This window comes from Oncorhynchus mykiss, chromosome 14 (genome assembly GCF_013265735.2).
Source record: "Oncorhynchus mykiss isolate Arlee chromosome 14, USDA_OmykA_1.1, whole genome shotgun sequence".
Taxonomy (NCBI): Eukaryota; Metazoa; Chordata; class Actinopteri; order Salmoniformes; family Salmonidae; genus Oncorhynchus; species Oncorhynchus mykiss.
The window spans coordinates 27195469-27221770 of NC_048578.1; the positions used below are offsets into that span (position 1 = coordinate 27195469).

At 43.0% G+C, this 26302-nt stretch overlaps 2 protein-coding genes across 8 annotated transcripts; one reads left to right on the top strand and one right to left on the bottom strand.

Moving 5' to 3' along the window:
• rarres3l (retinoic acid receptor responder 3-like) lies at positions 1-6629 on the top strand. 6 transcript variants are annotated; one of them, XR_002468515.2, is made up of 7 exons: positions 1-147; positions 3290-3364; positions 4200-4308; positions 4456-4592; positions 4867-4998; positions 5213-5690; positions 5753-6629. XR_002468515.2 is itself a non-coding variant. In XM_021561613.2 (6 exons), the coding sequence occupies exons 2-6, from the start codon at positions 3350-3352 to the stop codon at positions 5330-5332; spliced, it is 513 nt and encodes a 170-aa protein (XP_021417288.2). In that variant the 5' UTR covers positions 1-147; positions 3290-3349; the 3' UTR covers positions 5333-6629. The 6 variants fall into 6 exon arrangements, 5 of the variants coding, with proteins under 5 accessions (XP_021417288.2, XP_036799120.1, XP_036799118.1 ...); XM_021561613.2 differs by having other exon boundaries at positions 5213-6629; XM_036943225.1 differs by lacking the exon at positions 1-147 and adding an exon at positions 181-302 and having other exon boundaries at positions 5213-6629.
• Positions 6551-24990, bottom strand: scyl1 (SCY1-like, kinase-like 1). Of its 2 annotated transcripts, none has more exons than XM_021561612.2 (18): positions 24600-24990; positions 23187-23327; positions 22678-22800; positions 21882-22102; positions 21401-21491; positions 21092-21247; positions 20774-20932; positions 15228-15335; positions 14997-15110; positions 14681-14836; positions 14318-14506; positions 12905-12980; positions 11597-11803; positions 9740-9885; positions 8006-8098; positions 7371-7676; positions 7112-7190; positions 6551-6971 (listed from the first exon to the last, which is right to left on the bottom strand). In XM_021561612.2, the coding sequence occupies exons 1-18, from the start codon at positions 24705-24707 to the stop codon at positions 6847-6849; spliced, it is 2598 nt and encodes an 865-aa protein (XP_021417287.2). In that variant the 5' UTR covers positions 24708-24990; the 3' UTR covers positions 6551-6846. The 2 variants fall into 2 exon arrangements, with proteins under 2 accessions (XP_021417287.2, XP_021417286.2); XM_021561611.2 differs by having other exon boundaries at positions 6551-6974.
• Between the last annotated feature and the right edge of the window lie 1312 nt (positions 24991-26302).

Consider the following 26302-nt stretch of genomic DNA (forward strand, 5'->3'; position numbering starts at 1 on the left):
ACCCTACGTCATTGCGCAGGCTCCCAGCAGAGACGCCCCTCGAATTTGTTAGCTTTTTTTTCTCCAGTTGATCGTTGACGCCTGATGCCTTTTGGCTGATCCATTTGTGGTTTCAGGGTGAAAACAGAGTTGGGTGCTGTGGAATCGGTGAGGTTAACCAGAAGTGGTCTTGTGTTAATTGTTTGTGTTTCTGACTGGTCAGGGTGAGCAAGCGCTCCGCGTTATACGAATGAGGGCAAGAGATGTGAATTGTTTGACTCAAGAAAAAGGCGCCATTGAAAGGAGTGGTAACTGGGGTAGAGGTAAATGTAAAAGTTGACCAACTGAAAGGGAAGATTCCCAGTGTTTGTGATACTCGTTGTTTGGTACGTCGCAAACAGGGTGGGGTGAGTGCTGAAACAGAGGAGTCGTTGTCTGTTTTTTTAAATGTTGATGTTGAGTCTTTGCCCGACAAAGTGATGTTCGGATATATAAGTTATCGCATACAAGCTTTTGTACCGAATACATTACGTTGTTACATGTGTCGAGCTTTTGGGAAAGTAGTGGTATGTGTACATTTTAGGGGTGCCCATGGGGCTGGGGATCAAAAATGTCCCATGTGAGAGAAGCAGGTTGAGGTTTCCAGGATCAGAGTAGTGAGGAAGTTGTCATATGCTGAGGCAGAGGAAGATGGGTCAAGGAGGTGAGATCCTGAGAGGAGTGGTGTGAGTAGTAGATCTGTACCAGTACAGAGGGATAGGCCAACAAATTATATAAACTCAGCAAAAAAAGAAACGTCCTCTCACTGTCAAGTGTGTTTATTTTCAGCAAATTTAACATGTGTAAATATTTGTATGAACATAACAAGATTCAACAACTAAGACATAAACTGAACAAGTTTCACAGACATGTGAGTAACATAAATTGAATAATGTGTCCCTGAACAAAAGTTACTGTCAGTATGTACTGCATTATGTACTGCATTATGTACTGCATTATGTACTTCAGTGCATCTCCTCCTCATGGACTGCACCAGATTTGCCAGTTCTTGCCTTGAGATGTTACCCCACTCTTCCACCAAAGCACCTGCAAGTTCCCAGACATTTCTGGGGGGAATGTTCCTAGCCCTCAGCCTCCGATCCAACAGGTCCCAGACGTGCTCAATGGGATTGAGATCCGGGCTCTTCACTGGCCATGGCAGAACACTGACATTCCTGTCTTGCAGGAAATCACGCACAGAACGAGCAGTATGGCTGGTGGCATTGTCATGCTGGAGGGTCATGTCAGGATTAGCCTGCAGGAAGGGTACCACATGAGGGAGGAGGATGTCTTCCCTGTAGCGCACAGCGTTGAGATTGCCTGTAATGACAACAAGCTCAGTCCGTTGATGCTGTGACACACCACCCCAGACCATGATGGACTCTCCACGGACCCAGTGCTCCAAGAGCACTTTTTGCCAGTCCTGTCTGGTCCAGCGATGGTGGGTTTGTGCCCATAGACAAAGTTGTTGCCGGTGATGACTGGTGAGGACCTGCCTTACAACAGTCCAGCCTCGCCTATAGCGGACAATCTGAGAACTGATGGAGGGATTGTGCGTTCTTGGTGTAACTCGGGCAGTTGTTGTTGCCACCCTGTACCTGTCCCACAGGTGTGATGTTCGGATGTACCCATCCTGTGCAGGTGTTATGACACGTGGTCTGCCACTGCGAGTGTAACAGTATAACTTTAGACCGCCCCCTCGCCCATACACGGGCGCGAACCAGGGACCCTCTGCACACATCAACAACAGTCACCCACGAAGCATCGTTACCCATCGCTCCACAAAAGCCGCGGCCCTTGCAGAGCAAGGGGATCCACTACTTCAAGATCTCAGAGCAAGTGATGTTATTTAGCGCGCACCACCGCTAACTAGCTAGCCGTTTCACATCCGTTTCACGAGACCGATCAGCTGTCCAACCTGCCTCCCTGTAGCGCTGTCTTAGGCGTCTTACAGTACAGACATAGCAATTTATTGCCCTGGCCACATCTGCAGTCCTCTTGCCTCCTTGCAGCATGCCTAAGTCACGTTCACGCAGATGAGCAGGGACCCTGGGCATCTTTCTTTTGGTGTTTTTCAGAGTCAGTAGAAAGGCCTCTATTGTGTCCTACATTTTCATAACTGTAACCTTAATTGCCTACCGTCTGTAAGCTGTTAGTGTCTTAACGACCGTTCCACTGGTGCATGTTCATTAATTGTTTATGGTTCATTGAACAAGCATGGGAAACAGTGTTTAAACCCTTCACAATGAAGATCTGTGAAGTTATTTGGATTTTTACGAATTATCTTTGAATGATAGAGTCCTGAAAAAGGGACGTTTATTTTTTTGCTGAGTTTATATTTCAGTAAGATTGAATTTTTAGAATTTATAGCAATGGTTGTCAACTGTACTGCAGGGATGGAACGTAAAGTCACAAAACATGTAGGTTGTGGTGGCAGCTGCAGAGAGGTTTTTGGGTGTGCGAGACTTGACGTCAGCATACCACCATGCATCCCACTGCTGGTTTGCTTCTGAAGCTAAACAGGGTTGGTCTTGGTCGGTCCCTAGATGGGGGATAGGAGGCACTCTTTCCTCTGGTCTAAAAAAATATCCCAATACCCCAGGGCAGTGATTGCCCTGTGTCGTGTGCTGTCTTTCGGCTGGGACGTTAAATGGGTGTCCTGACTCTCTGGGGTCACAAAATTACTATTATTCTTTTTTATTACTATGTTATTTTTAATTGTGAGTGTAGTGTTAGATGGTAGGGTAATAGTTTATTTATTTATGTTTTCAAGCAAAGTATAAGGGAGTTGTACTCCGGTCTAGTAGGTGGCGGTAATGAAACATTTATTGGATGCCAACCGCCGTTAAACCTCATCGAGGAAGAAAAATAAGTTGAAGTCTTGTACTTCTGTGTTCTAAGTGAAAGTAAGCAACATCGAGGCCACGACACCGAACTTACTGTAAATTATATGATTTTAAATGTATTTAAATTATCTGGACAGAAATACGTGTGTGAGGAAGATTACAAATAGCTAGGTAGCTAACTGGGATCGAACATCATACCATGACTCTTGACAGCACGCAAAGACTGTCTCTGTTGTGTGCTGTCTGTGGTCAGTTAGCTAGCGATCTATTTCGTTGCATAATTCATGTTTTTATAGACACCAAAACACAGTGAAATTAAATCAGTTTCTAATTTTTGCCAATAGATTGCTTAATATTCTGTGAGCTCCTGTGTTATGGTAACAGGCTCCCTAAATATAGCCCATTGGTTTCATTTTGACATAAAGGGTTGAGATCGAAGCTCAGTGAAGGGAAATCAAAGCTGTGTAAAGGAAATAACAGTAACCATGGCTCCAACATTGGTAAGTAAAGTCCAGTCTTTTTGTTGTCCTCTGTCTCTATGTAGTCTTTCTTACCTGTTTGTTTAGAACATATTTACATTGTGTTTGTACAATGCATGAGTCATTGTCATGAGAATTTTCAATCACAATGATAATAACTCATAATCAATAAGCTTTGACCAATCCCAGAGGTTTGTAAGACCTTGGGTTTAATAATAATTAGGCAAAGACTAGTACAGTTTATTCACAAGCGCGTTCTAAAGTCAAGAATACAAACCCAGTCTTTATAACACAGACACACAAACAAGTTCAAATCTTAAGCTACGCCTTGCTCAGACAGACAGTGTTTTTCCACGACACGGATACATTGTTTCTTTAATCTGCAACATTTCATAATCTTCTGCAAGCCTAACAGTTTCTCCCCTCCACGGGTGGAGACAGAATGTCCTGTAAGGAACACAGTAGTACAACTTGTCTGTCGATAGCTCCTCTTATCATTTGTTTCACACTTGCACCCTGCTTACATACTAATAAGGAGCAAAAGGTCCTTGTTCTAATTCTGACTAAAACTACACACACCATCAGATTATAGATTTATAGTTCTTATACATTTCATACAATTATATGGTTTCAGGGTGGAATAGTTGAATCATTACCTTTAAGCATATAATTCCCTTATCAGTCATGACTGAATAACTTTTTATAGTTTTGTTCCTGATCAGAGCACTTTCCCTTTAAGAACTGCATACTTGTCACTTCAACAAGATGGTGTCTAGCAACACCCCTGTATGTGTAACCATGGCAATACACACATTGCTAAGTCATACTTAATTGTTTTATATATATATGTTGACAGTATGATAAGAAGCCGGAGCCAGGGGATCTGATAGAGATATTCAGAGGGAACTACCAGCACTGGGCTTTGTACGTTGGTGACGGCTTTGTTGTTCACCTGGCCCCACCCTGTGAGTAATAGTCTCAATATAGTGTACTCAACAATTGATATACTATAGATATAGAGTACATTCAACTCAACTTTGACACTGATGATGTCTTGTCTGTGCACCCCCTCCCTTGGACCTTTCCCTCACCCATGTCTCTTTGCTCCCCAGCCGAGGGACCTGGGGCCAGGGCCAACAGCATGATGTCTGTGCTCAGTGACAAGGCTAAGGTGAAGAAGGAAGAGATCTGGGACGTGGTAGGGCATGATCAGTGGTGCGTAAACAACCAGCTGGATGAGAAGTACCAGGTCAGTAGCAGTAAGTACAGTAAGGCTGTGTCCCAAATGGCACCCCATGGGCCTCTGGTCAAACGTAATGAACTATGTAGAGAATAAGGTGCCATGTGGGACACAGCCTGTGTGATCCTGTGTGGCTCAGTTGATAGAGCATGGTGCTTGCAATGCCAGGATAGTGTTTTCCATTCCCACTGGGGCCACCCTTATAAAAATGTATGCATGCAAGTTCACTTAGGATAAAAGCATCTGCTAAATGGCATGTAGTATTATTATATTATCATTATAGGTCAGACCCATACATGAGATACTGAGGGAAGCCCAGGCCTATGTGGACCAGGAGATGCCCTACTGTGTCTTCAGGGGGAACTGTGAGCACTTTGTCACAGATCTGAGATATGGGAAGGCTGAGTCTCGACAGGTAGGTACAGTGGACTGGTGCTCAACGCTAGTTGTACTGTGCTCAGCGTAGTATTTTTGTGAGTCATAATAACATTCTCAACTTGGTCAAGACATACGTGAGTGTAGAGTAACTGGTGTACTTGTTGTTATACATTCAAAGCATCTATGCTGTGATACTGTTTCTGAATCAGTCATTCATTCATTCAAATTAATGTTAGTATTTTTCTGCCCAGGTTCGTCAGGCTGTGGAAACTGTGGGAATGGCTGCAATGGTGGGCTTCGGAGTCCTTGCTGTTGCAGGTATCGCAGCGGCCATCTTTGGAGGTGGAAACAAGAAGAATGAAGAAAAATAAGAATATAAGTGACCAACTGTATAATAGCTTCCTGAGCAGCCAGTCACCAATAAGCCTAATAGATTATTTTTTTAACTACAGTACTGCCATCGTCACTTGTATAATTCTGGTGTTTTCAGAAGGAAGGGTTGAGTATTTCCATAATATTTGTATTTACAGTTAAACAGACATGAATTGAAAGCACAAAAGGAGGAAAAGTGTCTGGTTATAATTCCAAGGTATACAGCCTTGGAGGGGCCATAACCTTGTAGGCTGCTAGGCTATGCTAGCTATTTTTTTATTGTCAGTTACTTATAAGCAGTGGTGGAAAAAGTACCCAGTTTTCATACTTGAGTAAAAGTTAAGATAACGACTCAAGTAAAAGGGAAAGTCACCCAGTAAAATACTACTTTTTAAATATACTGAAGTAAATGTCATGGATAAAATGTACTTAAGTATCAAAAGTAAAAGAACCAGACTGCATCATTACCCTTCAGGGAAGTACCATATGTCGTTTGATAGGTAAGTCACATATACAGACCCATGCATGAAGACTATCAGTCTTATTTCTGCAGTGTGACAGCTCATATACACACACTTTATATAGTTTTTTTTAGACAATTTGAATTTGTATAATAATCCTAACAGTAGTAATTTGTGTGTCAGTTGGAATGATTGATGTGCATTGTGTTTGGGGACAGGTAAAGTACAAAGTCTGAGTACCAGAATGATTCCATGAGGGTTGAATAGGAGCCATGTGTCTGGGGTTAAGGCTGATGGATCCTAATAAATGTTCTAGAGCACTGTAATATTGTTAGTTTTATATCATTATATACTCTTAATATGAATATATTTTATATTCTTAGAGAATGAAGGTAGTGTTAAGTTTCAGCTCTTTGTGTATAAGAAGTGTAATTATCTAGTGGACTGCAGTCGACTGTAGGAATGTGTACTCCCAATAACTAAGGCACGGAGGAGCAGGAAGGTTCCGGACTCAGGCTGGGACACGAGAACACCAAGAGGAGGAACAGACTCAGTTCCTGTCCAGAAACAAGAGACTGATTATTTATCTTAGAAATACAAGGAGGTGACGCCACCTAGTCTGAAGGTATAAATATACAGTATGTCCTTGTGACCTCTAGGTGTGCTGTGCAGCTGCAACACCCACTGTGGTGAATAAATCTAGCTTGAGTTTCTCAGAGTATGTCTGGATTATTGTACCAGAAATTACAACCTAACAACATTGATATCATTTATTTATAAAAACATGTTCAGATTTCTTTTGTCACAGTCCTTTTCAGACAAATACACTTCTTTACAAATTAAATGTGTGATGTAATGTTTAAACCCCAGAATAGTCTGGATGAGTCCTGTCTCTTATCCCTTTCTCAAACAATAAGCAGCTTGCACCGTCGTCCAGTTCACAGTTTCTCTTGTTATTTTGATTATGGACTGTTGATCCTTCCATACAGTCCACCCTCTCTGTGGGAGTCAGGGAAAAGTTATCACAGCACACGGTCTGCTTTTCTTTCCAGTCAGTCCAGTTTCCGAGCGCCCAGTTTGAGAGGACCCTTAGCTGCCTTGCGTTCTGCCCGTTTGGCCTCCAGTTCTTTCCTCCTCTCCTCACGCTTCTTCTTGGCCAGCTCTGCCTTGGTTAGGCCTGCTTAGGAAATAGAGAGAGACATCTGTTATCGTCTGTCTTGAAGCTTATAACATGAATAGCATCTTGTTAAATGACTCCCTGGTTTCAGATCATTGAGAAATAATGGAGTAGAGATGTTAGAGCAGGTTGAGATTCACCTGGACTTCCGCCCACAGACTGCCAGCTCTCCTCGGCTCCCCAGTCTCCAGCAGGCTCTGCACTCCAGCCATCACCAACCTGGCATGAACCAGAAAACACATGCATTAAAACATACATCCTTCCATTTCCACATCAAAACCATTCCCCACTTAGCATCAACACCAAACTTTTCCATTTTGACAAACCTGCTTGTCAGTTCTTCAAAACACAAAGCCTACTCCTGTCAAAGTATTTTATTTATAAAGCTCCTCTCCTCACCATAGCAGTGGGGGTAGGCGTTGCTCTCTGAGACACATTGGCGAGGAAGTCAGTCTGCGTGTCTCCCTTAATGTCCCAGTCATACTCGCTGGCTAACCGAACCCCCTCCGGCAAAGCAGCACTCTTAGTGGCCGGCGCAGTCCTACCCTCCTCCTCCCAGTCATTGCCCCACCCATCCTCTCCTGGTGAACTCTGACCCTGGATGTCAGCCTCCTTCTCATTGGACCAGCTGTCGTCGGCATCCCAACCCGAGCTGCTCCAATCAGAGCTCTGCTTTTTTACTGCCTCAGAGGAGGCTAGAGACACCTAGATGGAGACGGAGACAGCAATGAATTTAGTTTCAGCACTATAACAGTTTTAGATCATGGACCACTGTTCAGTAGGTTGGAACTTTCAGCACTTTGCAGAGGAATATGTAAATACATTCCTGTTATTTAGCAGGCACAGCCAGAGAGAATACAGTTTGTGCAATCATCTTAAGATAGCTAGGTGAGACAACCACACATCACAGTAAGTACATTTTTCCTCAAAAAGTGTGAGTGGTAGTTACTTTACAGTGCCATTATCTTTGACTTTTTTTCAAACACTCTGCCTCCCTGAATAACCCTTAGGTCTAAATATAACCAGATACGTACTCCTCTGACACTGGCCTTTTTGACTGATGACATTCCTGACCAATCAGAGGAGTTCCAGTCATCTGGGTCAGCTGCCTGTACCTTCTCTGCGTCCTGAGAGGGGGGAGAGAGAAAGCGAGAGAGTGAGAGAAAGACAGAGTTTAATAACTTAATTGATCAACCAGAACACATGTTTCCCGTGTTCAGTGACAGTTGACGTCCCTCGGTCCCAGCTGTCAAATCCCACCCCAAATCCCATTCATGTCAATTACAGTTGAAGTCGGAAGTTTAAATAAACCTTAGCCAAATACATTTAAACTCAGTTTTTCACAATGCCTAACATTTAATCATAGTAAAAATGTCCTGTCTTAGGTCAGTTAGGATCACCACTTTATTGTAAGAATGTGAAATGTCAGAATAATAGTAGAGAAAATTAATGATTTCTTTCAGATTTGATTTCTTTCGTCAAATTCCCAGCAGGTCAGAAGTATACATATACTCTCAATTAGTAGTTGGTAGCATTGCCTTTAAATTGTTTAACTTGGGTCAAACATTTCAGGTAGCCTTCCACAAGCTTTCCACAATTAGTTGGGTGAATTTTGTCCATTCCTCCTGACAGAGCTGGTGTAACTGAGTCAGTTTTGTAGGCCTCCTTGCACGCACACGCTTTTTCAGTTCTGCCCACAAATTTTCCATGGGATTGAGGTAAGGGCTTTGTGATGGCCACTCCAATACCTTGACTTTGTTGTCCTTAAGCCATTTTGCCACAACTTTGGATGTATGCTTGGGGTCATTGTCCATTTGGAAGACCCGTTTGCAACCAAGCTTTAACTTCCTGACTGATGTCTTGAGATGTTGCTTCAATATATCTACATAATTTCCATCCTCATGGGCCATCTATTTTGTGAAGTGCACCAGACCCTCCTGCAGCAAAGCACCACCACAACATGATGCTGCCACCCCGGTGATTCACGGGTTGGGATGGTGTTCCTCGGCTTGCAAGCCTCCACTTTTCCTCCAAACATAACGATGGTCATTATGGCCAAACAGTTCTATTTTTGCCATCCTCCTCAGACCGGAGGACATTTCACCAAAAAGTATGATCTTTGTCCCCATGTGCAGTTGCAGTTGCAAACCGTAGTCTGGCTTTTTTAATGACGGTTTTGGAGCAGTGGCATCTTCCTTGCTGAGCGGCATTTCAGGTTATGTAGATATGGGACTCATTTTACTGTGGTAATAGATACTTTTGTACCTGTTTCCTACAGCATTTTCACAAGGTTCTTTGCTGTTGTTCTGTGATTGATTCTCACTTTTCACACCAAAATACGTTAATCTCTAGGAGACAGAACGTGTCTCCTTCCTTTCCTGAGTGGTATGACGGCTGCATGGTTCCATGGTGTTTATACTTGTGTACTATTGTTTGTACAGATGAACATGGTACCTTCAGGCATTTGGAAATTGCTCCCAAGGATGAACCAGACTTGTGGAGGTCTACAATTTTTTTTCTGAATTCTTGGCTGATTTCTTTTGATTTTCCCATAATGAAAAGCAAAGAGGCACTACGTTTGAAGGTAGGCCTTGAAATATATCCACAGGTACACCTTCAATTGACTCAAATGATGTCAATTAGCCTATCAGAAGCTTCTAAAGCCATGACATTTTCTGGAATTTTCCAAGCTGTTTAAAGGCACAGTTAACAAACAAGTTTTAATGACTCCAACCCAAGTGTATGTAAACTTCCGACTTCAACTGTACCTCTAAAGTTCCCCAGTCCTCGTCATCCCAACGGTCTCCAATTGGCTCCTCGTCCTTCTCTGTCACCTTAAGGGAGTCTGATTGGATAGCAAGGCCAGAAGCAAAGGGTAGAGTCATGGAGGCCGGTGGTGGTTTAACTTCAGAGCCTGGAGGAAGGAGAGATGGAGGGATGAAAAGAACAGTGAGGTGAAAGGTGAATGTAAGTTTTGGATTGATGGGTACAGCTTTGCCAGTTCATCCTATGTTTCTGTGGGGGATGCCACCCTAATCTACACAATGACCTAAACAGAAACATACAGTGCCTTGCGAAAGTATTCGGCCCCCTTGAACTTTGCGACCTTTTGCCACATTTCAGGCTTCAAACATAAAGATATAAAACTGTATTTTTTTGTGAAGAATCAACAACAAGTGGGACACAATCATGAAGTGGAACAACATTTATTGGATATTTCAAACTTTTTTAACAAATCAAAAACTGAAAAATTGGGCGTGCAAAATTATTCAGCCCCTTTACTTTCAGTGCAGCAAACTCTCTCCAGAAGTTCAGTGAGGATCTCTGAATGATCCAATGTTGACCTAAATGACTAATGATGATAAATACAATCCACCTGTGTGTAATCAAGTCTCCGTATAAATGCACCTGCACTGTGATACTCTCAGAGGTCCGTTAAAAGCGCAGAGAGCATCATGAAGAACAAGGAACACACCAGGCAGGTCCGAGATACTGTTGTGAAGAAGTTTAAAGCCGGATTTGGATACAAAAAGATTTCCCAAGCTTTAAACATCCCAAGGAGCACTGTGCATAATATTGAAATGGAAGGAGTATCAGACCACTGCAAATCTACCAAGACCTGGCCGTCCCTCTAAACTTTCAGCTCATACAAGGAGAAGACTGATCAGAGATGCAGCCAAGAGGCCCATGATCACTCTGGGTGAACTGCAGAGATCTACAGCTGAGGTGGGAGACTCTGTCCATAGGACAACAATCAGTCGTATATTGCACAAATCTGGCCTTTATGGAAGAGTGGCAAGAAGAAAGCCATTTCTTAAAGATATCCATAAAAAGTGTGGTTTAAAGTTTGCCACAAGCCACCTGGGAGACACACCAAACATGTGGAAGGTGCTCTGGTCAGATGAAACCAAAATTGAACTTTCTGGCAACAATGCAAAACGTTATGTTTGGCGTAAAAGCAACGGATGGATGGAGCCAAATACAGGACCATTCTGGAAGAAAACCTGATGGAGTCTGCAAAAGACCTGAGACTGGGACGGAGATTTGTCTTCCAACAAGACAATGATCCAAAACATAAAGCAAAATCTACAATGGAATGGTTCAAAAATAAACATATCCAGGTGTTAGAATGGCCAAGTCAAAGTCCAGACCTGAATCCAATCGAGAATCTGTGGAAAGAACTGAAAACTGCTGTTCACAAATGCTCTCCATCCAACCTCACTGAGCTCGAGCTGTTTTGCAAGGAGGAATGGGAAAAAATTTCAGTCTCTCGATGTGCAAAACTGATAGAGACATACCCCAAGCGACTTACAGCTGTAATCGCAGCAAAAGGTGGCGCTACAAAGTATTAACTTAAGGGGGCTGAATAATTTTGCACGCCCAATTTTTCAGTTTTTGATTTGTTCAAAAAGTTTGAAATATCCAATAAATGTCGTTCCACTTCATGATTGTGTCCCACTTGTTGTTGATTCTTCACAAAAAAAATACAGTTTTATATCTTTATGTTTGAAGCCTGAAATGTGGCAAACGGTCACAAAGTTCAAGGGGGCCGAATACTTTCGCAAGGCACTGTATATAAAATCTGAGTGATTAAGAGGTATCATGTTCATAACTCAGTTCCTTACCCACGGGTACCCCATCTGTCACAGGGTTCCCTGTGCGAGGAGAGGCAGTACCAGCAGCAACAGGGGTGTTGTCGGCCGGGCCGCCCACCTCTGCCCCCGGGCCGGTTCGGATGAGCTTGGAGGTCAGAGAGGACACCCCCGTCACTGCCCAGCCTGCCCAACTGGCTGCTGCCCCCGCCGGCTGGGCTGATGACATCACATCCTTTTCTAGGGTGAATGGGAGATAAATAGACACTCAAAGGCTGTACTCAGATTCCTAACGAGCATAGCGCAATGACTGGAAGTCTTCAGGTACAGCTAGCGCTAGTTCGTTTTATGAGTGAATGCTATCTAACTTCCTTCATACTGACTATCCTACCATTCTGACTATCCTACCAATCCTTGACTTCGGCGATGTCATTTACAAAATAGCCTCCAACACTCTACTCAGCAAATTGGATGCAGCCCATCACAGTGCCATCCGTTTTGTCACCAAAGCCCCATATACCACCCACCACTGCGACCTGTATGCTCTCGTTGGCTGGCCCTAGCTTCATATTTGTCGCCAAACCCACTGGCTCCAGGTCATCTATAAGTCTTTGCTAGGTAAAGCCCTGCCTTGCCTTAGCTCACTGGTCACCATAGCAGCACCCACCCGTAGCACACGCTCCAGCAGGTATATTTCACTGGTCACCCCCAAAGCCAATTCCTCCTTTGGCCGCCTTTCCTTCCAGTTCTCTGCTGCCAATGACTGGAACGACTGCAAAAATCACTGAAGCTGTAGACTCATATCTCCCTCACTAGCTTTAAAAAACAGCTGTCAGAGCAGCTCACAGATCACTGTACCTGTACATAGCCCATCTGTAAAAAGCCCATCCAACTACCGCATCCTCATACTGTTATTTATTTTGCTCCTTTGCACCCCAGTGTCTCTACTTGCACACTCATCTTCTGCACATCTATCACTCCAGTGTTTAATTGCTATATTGTAATTATTTCACCACTATGGCCTATTTATTGCCTTACCTCCCTTATCCTACCTCATTTACACACACTGTATATAGACGTCTTCTATTGTATTATTGACTGTATGTTTGTTTACTCCATGTGTAACTCTGTGTTGTTGTCTGTTCACACTGCTTTGCTTTATCTTGGCTAGGTCACAGTTGTAAATGAGAACTTGTTCTCAACTGGTCTACCGGGGTAAATACAGATTAAATCAAATAAAAATAAAATACTGAACACAAAAAATGCAGATGCAGATAAAGGACTTCATTGCCAAAATCCCGCAGTATCCCTTTAATGTGAGAACAGTGCTTGTTTACAGACCTATTTCAGCCAGCTTGGTTGGATCTTCAGAAACAGTCTCCAGCTTTGTCAGGAAACTCTTGATGGCTTTAAACGCCTGAGGGAGGAAGGACAGAAAAAAAATGTTTCATCCAATTGGTGACAGATTTTCAAGCAAATAGTCTAAAATATGCATAAATTAAATACGCAGATTTTCCCACTAGAGATGTGTTTCCATCAAATTAACTTGCTGTGGATAAAAGTATGTGTGTGATGATGTAGTGCACATAAAAATGACCATGTACCGAATAAAAAATACAAGTTAAATGGGTTTAATCGCATTTTCAACTCTACTGATGGTTTTGTCACCAGAAATGTTGCGTTATATAGTGAATGTCCCCACTCTGGTATTGGCATGTGCGCTAACGAACACCTGGCAGGTCCAGTGTGGGTATAGCCTACATGATGAGAGTCTTATCGACTACAGAACAAGATTATTTTTATTTGTCAAAGAGCAGCCAAGTATAGATGATCATGTCACCAGAATACAACCCTCAATATTTATCAGAAAGAAGCATCAAGCTCATCACTGTGCACTTTCACCACCCTGTGAAGTTCATCAGAACTTATTTAATCTGTAACCTAATAAACTGCATGATTTCCCGAGTCGTAGCGGGAGGAGCATACAGCATGACTCCAAGTTTACTTCGATACGATGGTTATTATATCAATATTTGCACATAAAAGCACGTCCACTGACATTTGTAGCATAATTACATCTTACAGACAAAAACATCCCACCGTATCGAGTATATATTTTTGTGTCGACATTTGGAAAGTTCATTGCCAAATTTGCAGTTTCCATCAGGCCTGTCGTAACCTTTTCTTTTATACAACGTACTTTACTGGTGTAAAAAGGTTGGATGGAAACCTGATAACAGATGGAATGTTGCAATGAGAGTGTAGGGAAAAATAGATTGTCACACACAATTGCAGATGAAATGTTGCAGGGTGAAATCACAGAGTTTCTAAATCCAGAGGTGCAACATTGTGAGACTTCCGGGAACGCTTGTGATCAAGATCAGGCCCTGGTTTGGGGTTTGAGAAGTCAATTTTGTTCATTTTCTCGAAATCTAAAAAGGCACAACTCTAACTTCGTGAGTGACACCTTTTCATTTTCGTCAAAAACAACAATACCAAAGGAGTGCTTTTGATTTGACGACCTGTACAGGAGCAACTCTATGCAAGACAACTGCTAGAGCTGATGATGCGTTTCTACGCATGAGCTTAGCTAGTCATCACTGCCATGACATCGCCTACAAGTGTGATCGGGATTTCTATTGGAGAAGCAGCTTTAGCCTGTGTTTTTGTGAAATATTTATAAACAGAATGTTAAATGTCCCAGTCCTGTGGTTCAATGTGTGTGGGGTGTAAGGTGTTTGTAGTGCTTCTCACCTGATCTCTAACATTCTTGTCAGGGTCAACAGTGAGGGTACAGAGCGTTGGCAGTACTCGTGCTGCGCTCTCCGTCACACTGTAGTAGTTGTGCGTTGCTGCGAAGCCCAGAACCCCGGCCGCCCGAGAAGCGGGAAACGGGTCCTTAGTGGCCCGAGAGAACGCAGAGATCAACACTCGCTGCCGCGTCTGTGGAGGAAAGGAGAAGGGCATGAATAAGAGGGTCAGGCAGAGGGAGGGAGAGAAGAAATGGGCAGGCAGAGGGAGGGAGAGAAGAAATGGGCAGGCAGAGGGAGGGAGAGAAGAAATGGTCAGGCAGAGGGAGAGAAAAGGGGAGATGGGTAAAGAGAGAAAGTGAGTTACCCCAGCGTTGAGGTAGGGGGCGATCTTTCCCAGGCACACGGTGGTGTTGCAGCGGATTGGTCCCTGCTCGTCTCTCGCCTGCAGTCGTGCAAAGTGCCTCATCAGCTCCTGATTCACATTACTCTCATTCAGCTTGGGGGCCAGCAGCAGCATGGACTGGGAGATGAAAAGAAAGACAGAGAACAGAGCGGTGGGAACACCATTAACCACAGGGAAGGAACCCTGTCAGTTCCACTTGAATGAAGAAGTGAGTGAAGCCATCAGGTCGTGTGAGTATGTTAATCACAGTCTGACAGACTGGGTAAGCCAGTTATACCTTGACAGTCTGTTCTCTGATGGCTGGGTTTGTGTCTGTGAAACCGTGAACAACATGAGGGAAGATCTGCGAGTTCACCGCTGCATCATTTAGATACTGAATAAACTGCTCCATCTAAAGGAAAGAGAGAAGAGGACGGGGTTGGAAAGAGGAATAAAACAAGAGATCTGCAGCAAACACTCATTCTGGTGTAATGGCCGTCTCTGTACTCTGACGTGTGGTACTCTGTACCTGTTGAAGCAGTCGTATCCTCATGGCCCGGTCTGTAGAGGAGAACATCTTTACAATGACAGGAATGATCTTCTGCTGGTACTCCTCCGCAGACAGGAATTTACCTACCTGACAGACACAGAAAAAACAGGGAGAGATGGAAGAAGGAACCTTCTGCTAAACACCAGTCTGAAAGTCAACAGTGAAGAGGCGATTCCAGGATGCAGGCCTTCTAGGCAGATTTCCTCTGTCCAGTGTTTGTGTTCTTTTGCCCATCTTAATCTTTTATTTTTATTGGCCAGTCTGAGATATGACTCCAGGCCAGCATCCCGGAGTCGCCTCTTCAGAGATTGGTGTTTTGCGTGTACTATTTAATGAAGATGCCAGTTGAGGACTTGTGAGGCGTCCGTTTCTCAAACTAGACACTCTAATGTACTTGTCCTCTTGCTCAGTTGTGCACCGGGGCCTCCAACTCCTCTTTCTATTCTAGTTCGTGCCAGTTTGCGCTGTCCTATGAAGGGAGTAGTACACAGCCTTGTACGATATCGTCAGTTTCTTGGCAATTTCCCGCATGGAATAGCCTTCATTTCTCAGAACACGAATAGACTGCCGAGTTGTTTCTGGCCTTTTTCAGCCAGTAATCGAACCCACAAATGCTGATTCTCCAGATACTCAACTAGTCTAAAGAAGGGCAGTTTTATTGCTTTTATTACAGTTTTCAGCTGTGCTAACATAATTGCAAAAGGGTTTTCTAATGATCAATTAGCCTTTTAAAATGCTAAACGTGGATTAGCTAACACAACGTGCCATTGGAACACAGGAGTGATGGTTGCTGATAATGGGCCTCTGTACACATATGTAGGTACATTCCATTAAAAATCAATTGTTTCCAGCTACAATAGTCATTACAACATTAAAATGTCTACACTGTATTTCTGATCAATTTGATGTTATTTTAATTGCACAAAAAACGTGCTTTTCTTTCAAAAACAAGGACATTTCGAAGTGACCTCAAACTTTTCAACGTTAGTGTGTGTGTGTGTATACAGTTGAAGTCGGAAGTTTACATACATTTAGTTTGGAGTCTTTAAAACTCGTTTTTCAACCACTCCACAGATTTTTTGTTAACAAACTATAGTTTTGGCAAGTCGGCTTGGACATCTACTTTGTACATGACATAAGTAATTTTCCCAACAATTGTTTACAGACAGTTTATTTCCCTGTATCACAATTCCAGTGGGTCAGAAGTTTACATACACTAAGTTGACTGTGCCTTTAAACAGATTGGAACATTACAGAAAATGATGTCATGGCTTTAGAAGCTTCTGATAGGTTAATTGACATCAATTGAGTCAATTGGAGGTGTACCTGTGGATGTATTTCAAGGCCTACCTTCAAACGTACCTCCAAACACCTGATAGTACCACGTTCATCTGTACAAACAATAGAATTCAAGTATAAACACCATGGGACCACTCAGCCGTCATACCGCTTCAGGAAGGAGATGCGTTCTGTCTTCTAGAGATGCATGTACTTTGGTGCGAAAAGTGCAAAATCAATCCAAGAACAACAGCAGAGGACCAGGTGAAGATGCTGGAGGAAACAGGTACAAAAGTATCTATATCCACAGTAAAACGAGTCTTTAGACATAACCTGAAAGGCCACTCAGCAAGGAAGAAGCCACTGCTCCAAAACCGCCATAAAAAAGCCAGACTACGGTTTGCAACTGCACATGGGGACAAAGAACGTACTTTTTGTAGCAATGTCCTCTGGTCTGATTAAATGAAAATAGAACTGTTTGGCCATAATGACCATTGTTATGTTTGGAGGAAAAAGGAGGAGGCTTACAAGCCGAAGAACACCATTCCAACCGTAAAGCACGGGGGTGGCAGCAGCATGCTGTGGGGGTGTTTTGCTGCAGGAGGGACTGGTGCACTTCACAAAATAGATGGCGTCATGAGGATGGAAAATTATGTGGATATATTGAAGCAACATCTTAAGACATCAGTCAGGAAGTTAAAGCTTGGTCGCAAATGAGTCTTCCAAATGGACAATGACCCCAAGCATACATTAAAGTTGTGGCAAAATGGCTTAAGGACAACAAAGTCAAGGTATTAGAGTGGCCATCAGAAAGCCCTGACCTCAATCCCATAGAAAAGTTTTGGGCAGAACTGAAAAAGCGTGTGCGAGCAAGGAGGCCTACAAACCCGACTCAGTTACACCAGCTCTGTCAGGAGGAATGGGCTAAAATTCACCCAACTTATTGTGGGAAATTGTTTGACCCAAGTTAAACAATTTAAAGGCAATGCTACCAAATACTAATTGAGTGCATGTAAACTTCGGACCCACTGGGAATGTGATGAAATAAATAAAATCTGAAATAAATCATTCTCTCTACTTTTATTCTGACATTTCACATTCTTAAAATGAAGTGGTGATCCTAACTGACTTAAGACAGGGAATTTTTACTTGGATTAAATGTCAGGAATTGTGACACTGTGTTTAAATGTATTTGGCCAAGGTGTATGTAAACTTTCGACTTCAACTGTGTGTGTACACACGTACACACACACACACACACACACACACAATGTATTCTTCAGACATACTACATATTCTATCCATCATGTCTATACATTCCATCATGTGAACAAAAATATTAATGCAACATGTAAAGTGTTGGTCCCATGTTTCATGAGCTGAAATAAGAGACCCCAGAATCTTTCTATACGCACAAAAAGCTTATTTCTCTCAAATTTGGTACACAAATTTGTTTACATCTCTGTTAGAGAACATTTATCCCAAGAAAATCCTTCTACCCAACAGGTGTGGCATTTCCACGAAGCTGATTAAACAGCATGAACATTACAAAGTTACACCTTGTGCTGGAGACAATAAAAGGCCACTCTAAAATGTGCAGTTTTGTCACACAAAACAATGCCACAGATGTCAAGTTTTGAGGGTGTGTGCAATTGGAATGCTGACTGCAGGTATGTCCACCAGAGCTGTTGCCAGAGATTGAATGTTCATTTCTCTTCCATAAGACAACTCTGTCGTTTTAGCAAATTTAACAGTATGTCCAACTGGCCTCACAACCACGTGTAACCACACCAGCCCAGGACCTCCACATTCCGTTTCTTCACCTGCGGGATCTTCGGAGACCAGCCACCTGGACAGCTGATGAAACTGAGGAGTATTTCTGTCTGTAATAAAGCCAATTCTGATTGGCTGGGCCTGGCTCCCCAGTGGGTGGGCCTATGCCCTCTGAGGCCCAACCAGGGCTGCGCTCCTGCTTAGTCATGTGAAATCCATAGATTAGGGCCTAATGAATTCATTTCAATTGACTGACTTCCTTATTTGAACTGTAACTCAGTAAAATCGTGGAAATTGTTGCATATTTCATTTATATTTTTGAAGCAGATCATGAGAATGCCAAGAGTGTGCAAAGCTGTCATCAAGGTAGAGGGTGGCTACTTTGAAGAATCTAAAATACACTGCTCAAAAAAATAAAGGGAACACTAAAATAACACATCCTAGATCTGAATGAAATATTCTTATTAAATACTTTTTTCTTTACATAGTTGAATGTGCTGACAATTAAAAAAAAATCACACAAAAATGAACAATGGAAATCAAATTTATCAACCCATGAAGGTCTGGATTTGGAGTCACACTCAAAATTAAAGTGGAAAATTAAAGTCAAAATGAGGCTCAGTAGTGTGTGTGGCCTCCACGTGCCTGTATGACCTCCCTACAACGCCTGGGCATGCTCCTGATGAGGTGGCGGATGGTCTCCTGAGGGATCTCCTCCCAGACCTGGACTAATGCATCCGCCAACTCCTGGACAGTCTGTGGTGCAACGTGGCGTTGGTGGATGGAGAGAGACATTATGTCCCAGATGTGCTCAATTGGATTCAGGTCTGGGGAACGGGCGGGCCAGTCCATAGCAGCAATGCCTTCCACTTGCAGGAACTGCCGACACACTCCAGCCACATGAAGTCTAGCATTGTCTTGCATTAGGAGGAACCCAGGGCCAACCGCACCAGCATATGGTCTCACAAGGGGTCTGAGGATCTCATCTCGGTACCTAATGGCAGTCAGGCTACCTCTGGCGGGCACATGGAGGGCTGTGCGGCCCCCCAAAGAAATGCCACCCCACACCATGACTGACCCACCGCCAAACCGGTCATGCTGGAGGATGTTGCAGGCAGCAGAACGTTCTCCACGGCGTCTCCAGACTCTGTCAAGTCTGTCACATGTGCTCAGTGTGAACCTGCTTTCATCTGTGAAGAGCACAGGGCGCCAATGGCGAATTTGCCATCTTGGTGTTCTCTGGCAAATGCCAAACGTCCTGCACGGTGTTGGGCTGTAAGCACAACCCCCACCTGTGGACGTCGGGCCCTCATACCGCCCTCATTTTGCAGGGCTCTGGCAGTGCTCCTCCTGCTCCTCCTTGCACAAAGGCGGAGGTAGCGGTCCTGCTGCTGGGTTGTTGCCCTCCTACGGCCTCCTCCACGTCTCCTGATGTACTGGCCTGTCTCCTGGTAGCGCCTCCATGCTCTGGACACTACGCTGACAGACAGAGCAAACCTTCTTGCCACAGCTTGCATTGATGTGCCATCCTGGATGAGCTGCACTACCTGAGCCACTTGTGTGGGTTGTAGACTCCGTCTCATGCCACCACTAGAGAGAAAGCACCGCCAGCATTCAAAAGTGACCAAAACATCAGCCAGGAAGCATAGGAATTGAGAAGTTGTCTGTGGTCACCACCTGCAGAACCACTCTTTTATTGGGGGTGTCTTGCTAATTGCCTATAATTTCCACCTGTTGTCTATTCCATTTGCACAACAGCATGTGAAATTTATTGTCAATCAGTGTTGCTTCCTAAGTGGACAGTTTGATTTCGCAGAAGTGTGATTGACTTGGAGTTACATTGTGTTGTTTAAGTGTTCCCTTTATTTTTTTGAGCAGTGTATATTTTGATTTGTTTAACACTTTTTTGGTTACTACATGATTCCATGTGTGTTATTTCATAGTTTTGATGTCTTCACTATTATTCTACAATGTAGAAAATAGTAAAAATAAAGAAAAATCCTTGAATTTGTAGGTGTGTCCAAACTTTTGACTGGTACTATATCTATCTATCTATCTATATACACACACGGATTCTGACATTGCTCGTTCTAATATTTCTTAGTTCCATTCTTTTACTTTTTAGATGTGTGAATTGTTAGATATTACTGCAGTGTTGGAGCTAGGAACACAAGCATTTCGCTACACCCACAATAACATCTACTAAATATGTGTATGCAACCAATAATATTTTATTTTATTTGTAAAAAGGGCTTAATAAAATATATTTGACTGATTGAGGAAGGGCGGGAAATCATTAGTTGCCAAAAGCTTTCCCCCTGAAGAAATGGCTTTAACTCAAACCACTTCCAATGATTATGCTTTACATAGATATTACATAGTTTTCCCACTTCTGCATAAAACAGAGGAGCAATTCAATGCCAGACCGGTGATTCCTTCTGAATCCCCCCTCGCTGCCTCCACAGCACACATACCTTAAACAGAGGTGTGAGGACGACAGCACCAGCATTGCCAAACTCAAAGGCAGTGAGTAGCTGTGGCAGCACCTTGTGCTTACAGAAGTCCTCTGGGAATGAGTCCAGGTTCTCACTCAGGTCCTGAAAAAACTGATGCTTCTCTGCTGGGTCTTTGATCTGGATCACATAGATATATGTTAGATAGACATAAGATACATAGATATTTCACACTTCACAGAATAAAACATTCTATCGAAAAGCCAACACATTTCAATGAAAGTTGTGTCATCTCTCTCAAGCTTTTTCTATAGCGGAGATGGAGGTTAGGAATTGTACCTGGATCTCCTCAAGGAAAAGGTTGCTCTCCACAAAGCTGTTGCTAAGGAATCCTCCAGGAGCTCTGCAGTTCTGGAGGAAGCGAGCTGGGTTTGGCCGGGCCCTAGCGTTGGCCCCTACCAACTCACAGTAGTGTGGCACCAATGCTTTAGGGATCTGAGGGACAACATACCATAATACATTTCAAATCACTTCCAATTCATTCATGACTTTTGATATTTTGACAGGATGATATTAGAATCACTTTAGGATTTCCTTAAAAATGTGTGATGCTCTGGTAAAATGTTAGAAGGTGGGGGAGGAGGGTACCTTTCCGAGGGAGCGTAGGGAGGAGGTTCGGGGCAGTGGACCATTGAACACTTCCCAGATCAGACAGCCCAGCCGCCATACATCCCCAGCCCTGGAACACAGAGATATTTTTTTATTTAACTAGGCAAGTCAGTTAAGAACAAATTCTTATTTACAATGACGGCCTACCCAGGCCAAAGCCAGACAACGCTGGGCCAATTGTGAGCCGCCCTATGGGACTCCCAATCATGTCCGGATGTGATTCAGCCTGGATTCGAACCAAGGACTGTAGTGTCACCTCTTGCACTGAGATGCAGTGCCTTAGACCGCTGTGCCACTCGGGAGCCCAAGAGATATACTTCATACTACAAATATTAAGTATCTTCAGAATACATCAAGCATTGAACTAAAATCTTTGTATGTGAGATACCAGCAATACAATTTGCAATGAAATCAGTATTTTACACCCTCTCATTCTTAACTGATTGTCTGTCAGTCTCACCATTTCTCTCCACCGTTTGGTGACTCAGGGGGGTCGTATTTGTCCATGTCAGAGTGAACAGCTTTAGCAGAGGGTAGTGATGTGGAGGCGTCCTCGTTCTCTGGGGTCATGTGGTCCAGACCGCCAAGCTTCCATTCTCCGGCTCGGTCCACAAACACAGACCAGATACCCAGGTTATTGTGAAGGAGGTGGCAGTCATTCACCAGGAAACTAAGGGCTTTCTACAGGGGGGAAATAGCGTGTGTGAGCAATTATTTTATTAATTACTTTCCTGTATTTGATTTACTGTTGATATGGATTGCTATGTATTAAACATGATTTTAGGTATGGGAAGACGTAGACAGAAGTATTCCCTTGGGGGAAGTTAGTCTACAATCATCTGTTGTCACGGAGTACTGATGTTTCTACCTTCGACCTGTTTAACTGCCAGTATCAACTGTCTGCCAGTGTTGAATGTTATGGTTACATTTTGGCTCCATTCTGGGCCTGGGACACACTGATAATGTATCTGTGAGACTGTGTTATTCTGTAGCAGCTGATGTTGTGACTTCCTATGAGCCTTTCGGGCTAGTGTTTAGAGAACATTCAGTACTGCATGATTAACATAGAAAAGGGCCTTCTCAGAGAAGATGGAGAGTCACCTTTCCATTGAAAAAGAGATTGATAGAGAGAGACAGAGGAAGGGAGAAGGATAATGGAGTAGAGGTGGAAGAGGCTTGATAAAGGACAAGCGGAACTCAACATACAGAAACACATGAGGAAATCAGAGCACTCATCTCTCCTCCAGTCTACTGACCACAATCTGATGAAGGCCCCAGGACATCTCCAGATCCCCAGAGCCCCCCCGGTCTGATTGGGCCTTCAGGTGGGCTGCCAGGGGGGTGACCTGCTCTGTGACCAGGTACAGGCTCTTCTCTGTCTGCAAGGCACCAGAAAGAGACAACATTAATGCATTCATGACTTGGTTAAAATGTGCATTACAGTCTTAAGTATTTTTCTATTATATGGTGAGTACACCAACGACTAGCACACTAGCTACTGTTTCTCTATTATATGGTGAGTACACCAACGACTAGCACACTAGCTACTGTTTCTCTATTATATGGTGAGTACACCAACGACTAGCACACTAGCTACTGTTTCTCTTGATTCAGTCGATACTCACCACAGTCTGCATGAAAAACAATGAAAACAAAAACAGATACAAAAGAATGCGACAATGGTGACAGAAAAAGAGTGTTGTTTGCCTTTTAAATATCAACTATATTGTGATGTTACACTATATGCATTTGGGGTGAAACACACCTCCAATCCATCTACGTAGGCCAGGATGTTGGGATGTCGAAGGGTCTTCATGCGTTTGAACGCTGCCTTTGCTAGCTGGGTCTGTTCCTCTGTCCCTGTTGACACATCGTACACAAACACTGATACTGGCTCCCCACCTGTCTGAAGAGAGAGAGATGTCAAAATGTGATAATGTCATGTTTCATCATTGGTATGAGGAGAGATGTTATTGTGGTTTAAGAGAGATAAAGTTACAGTCTCCTTGGTGAGGCCAGAGGCCTCAACCACACTCACAGGAGAGGTGTTGTTTGGTTCTGTACCTTGCAATAAGTGTTGTTGTCATGTCAATACACAATTTGTCTCAGTCTAGTAGCTATTTCAGGTGAAACACAGAACGACACCTAGGCAAGTCTGCCATCAAAGGTTCTACTTTGAAAAATAAGTAAAGGAAACAATGCAACCTTTGATGACAAACAAACTAGATAATGTTAGCATCTAGTTAGTTAGCTACCAGTCAAAACAAGACTGACACTGTGCAAACATCATTATTAGTCATGATATCAGTGGTGGAGAGTACCCTATTGTCATACTTGAGTAAAAGTAACGATAATTTAATAGAAAATTACTAAAGTAAAAGTGAAAAACACCCAGTAAAATATTACTTGAATAAAAGTCTAAAAGTATTTGGTTTTAAAATATACTTAAGTATCAAAAGTAAATGTAATTGCTAAAATAGGGGGTACAGGGGTACGTACACTCAGACATAATTTACAAACGAAGCGTGTTTAATGAATCCACCAGATCAGTTGCAGTAGGGATGTTCTCTTGATATGTGCGTAAATTGACCATTTTCCTGTCCTGCTAAAGTATTCAAGATGTAACGAGTACTTTTGGGTGTCAGGGAAAATGTATGGAATAAAAAGTATATTATTTTCTTTAGGAATGTAGAAGTAAACGTTAAAGTTGTCAAAAATATAAAAACGACTTAAGTAACGCTAGTACTTGAAACATTTTTTTACACCACTCCATGAAATTAGTTGGTCGAAATTTCGCATGTAACTAGCTGAGGTTGTTAGCTCGTTAGGTTACAACAGTGACTGGCTAGCCAACGTTAGCTAGCGGAGATTGGCCCTTCATAAACAAAACCTACTAGTTAGGTATCTATACTAGCCTAGCAGTAACGTTAGCTAACAGTGCTGTTTTAGCTTCTATAGGCGATAAATATCCTGACAATGTTTTATATATATATATGATAGATATATATGATAGATATATATGATAGTGATAATCTTGTATGGAAATTACATACAATTTCATCCCAAAAATAACTAGCTAGCGAGACCTTGCCTTGTATCAGCTAACCGCTACGTTGCCTAGCTAACAAGACATAATTATTCTGTTAAAATATATTTCTGCCCCCACAATTTGATTTACCTTTCGTTTGCCCCGATGTAGTGTCCATATTCCGGACGTTTCTTGGGTTTCCGGTAAAATGTCATAATTAAAGTCTTTGACTGGATCCCGAGCGAAAAAGGCCCACATCTCTGATATCTTCCAGCCTACATCAAGTAAACAACAACTATGGCGAACCGCAGCCTGCTAGCAAGCTGGCCACCCCAGAGAAATCAGATCCTTACGTTCCACACCTTTGGAAAAGCAGAGTGAGCGTTGACTTCTTTCTTCCAGAATTAATATTTTAATATCAACAAATAAAATATATTTGTCTCCGTGGTCATGGGACCACATTGACCCTGTCGTTTTACAGCAATGAGGTCGAACTCGGTTGGAAATATGTCTCCAACCAGTAGGTTGCGTTGTTTCGACTACCAGAGGTCAGTGTCGAATTTAGTCAACCTCAAAACATGAATGGCTTAATTTTGAGGGGGCTTAATTTTTTACTGGTTCTCCATGGAAATTGTACCCACAAACCTGACATTGCAAGCCCCATGCTCTACCAACTGAGCCAGACCGAACCGGTTTGTATATTTAGTAAAACATGAGATTCAGTAAATGAGACATGCTGAATGCAGTGCAATTGTACTTGACATGCATCATTGTCTCTGGTACTTGCTGATCAATCCTGTCAGAGCAAATCAAATCAAATCAAATTTTATTTGTCACATACACATGGTTAGCAGATGTTAATGCGAGTGTAGCGAAATGCTTGTGCTTCTAGTTCCGACAATGCAGTAATAACAAGTAATCTAACTAACAATTCCAAAACTACTGTCTTGTACACAGTGTAAGGGGATAAAGAATATGTACATAAGGATATATGAATGAGTGATGGTACAGAGCAGCATAGGCAAGATACAGTAGATGGTATCGGGTACAGTATGTACAAATGAGATGAGTATGTAAACAAAGTGGCATAGTATAGTATAAAGTGGCTAGTGATACATGTATTACATAAGGATACCATCGATGATATAGAGTACAGTATATACGTATGCATATGAGATGAATAATGTAGGGTAAGTAACATTTATATAAGGTAGCATTGTTTAAAGTGGCTAGTGATATATTTACATCATTTCCCATCAATTCCCATTATTAAAGTGGCTGGAGTTGAGTCAGTGTCAGTGTGTTGGCAGCAGCCACTCAGTGTTAGTGGTGGCTGTTTAACAGTCTGATGGCCTTGAGATAGAAGCTGTTTTTCAGTCTCTCGGTCCCAGCTTTGATGCACCTGTACTGACCTCGCCTTCTGGATGATAGCGGGGTGAACAGGCAGTGGCTCGGGTGGTTGATGTCCTTGATGATCTTTATGGCCTTCCTGTGACATCGGGTGGTGTAGGTGTCCTGGAGGGCAGGTAGTTTGCCCCCGGTGATGCGTTGTGCAGACCTCACTACCCTCTGGAGAGCCTTACGGTTGAGGGCGGTGCAGTTGCCATACCAGGCGGTGATACAGCCCGCCAGGATGCTCTCGATTGTGCATCTGTAGAAGTTTGCGAGTGCTTTTGGTGACAAGCCAAATTTCTTCAGCCTCCTGAGGTTGAAGAGGCGCTGCTGCGCCTTCTTCACGATGCTGTCTGTGTGAGTGGACCAATTCAGTTTGTCTGTGATGTGTATGCCGAGGAACTTAAAACTTGCTACCCTCTCCACTACTGTTCCATCGATGTGGATAGGGGGGTGTTCCC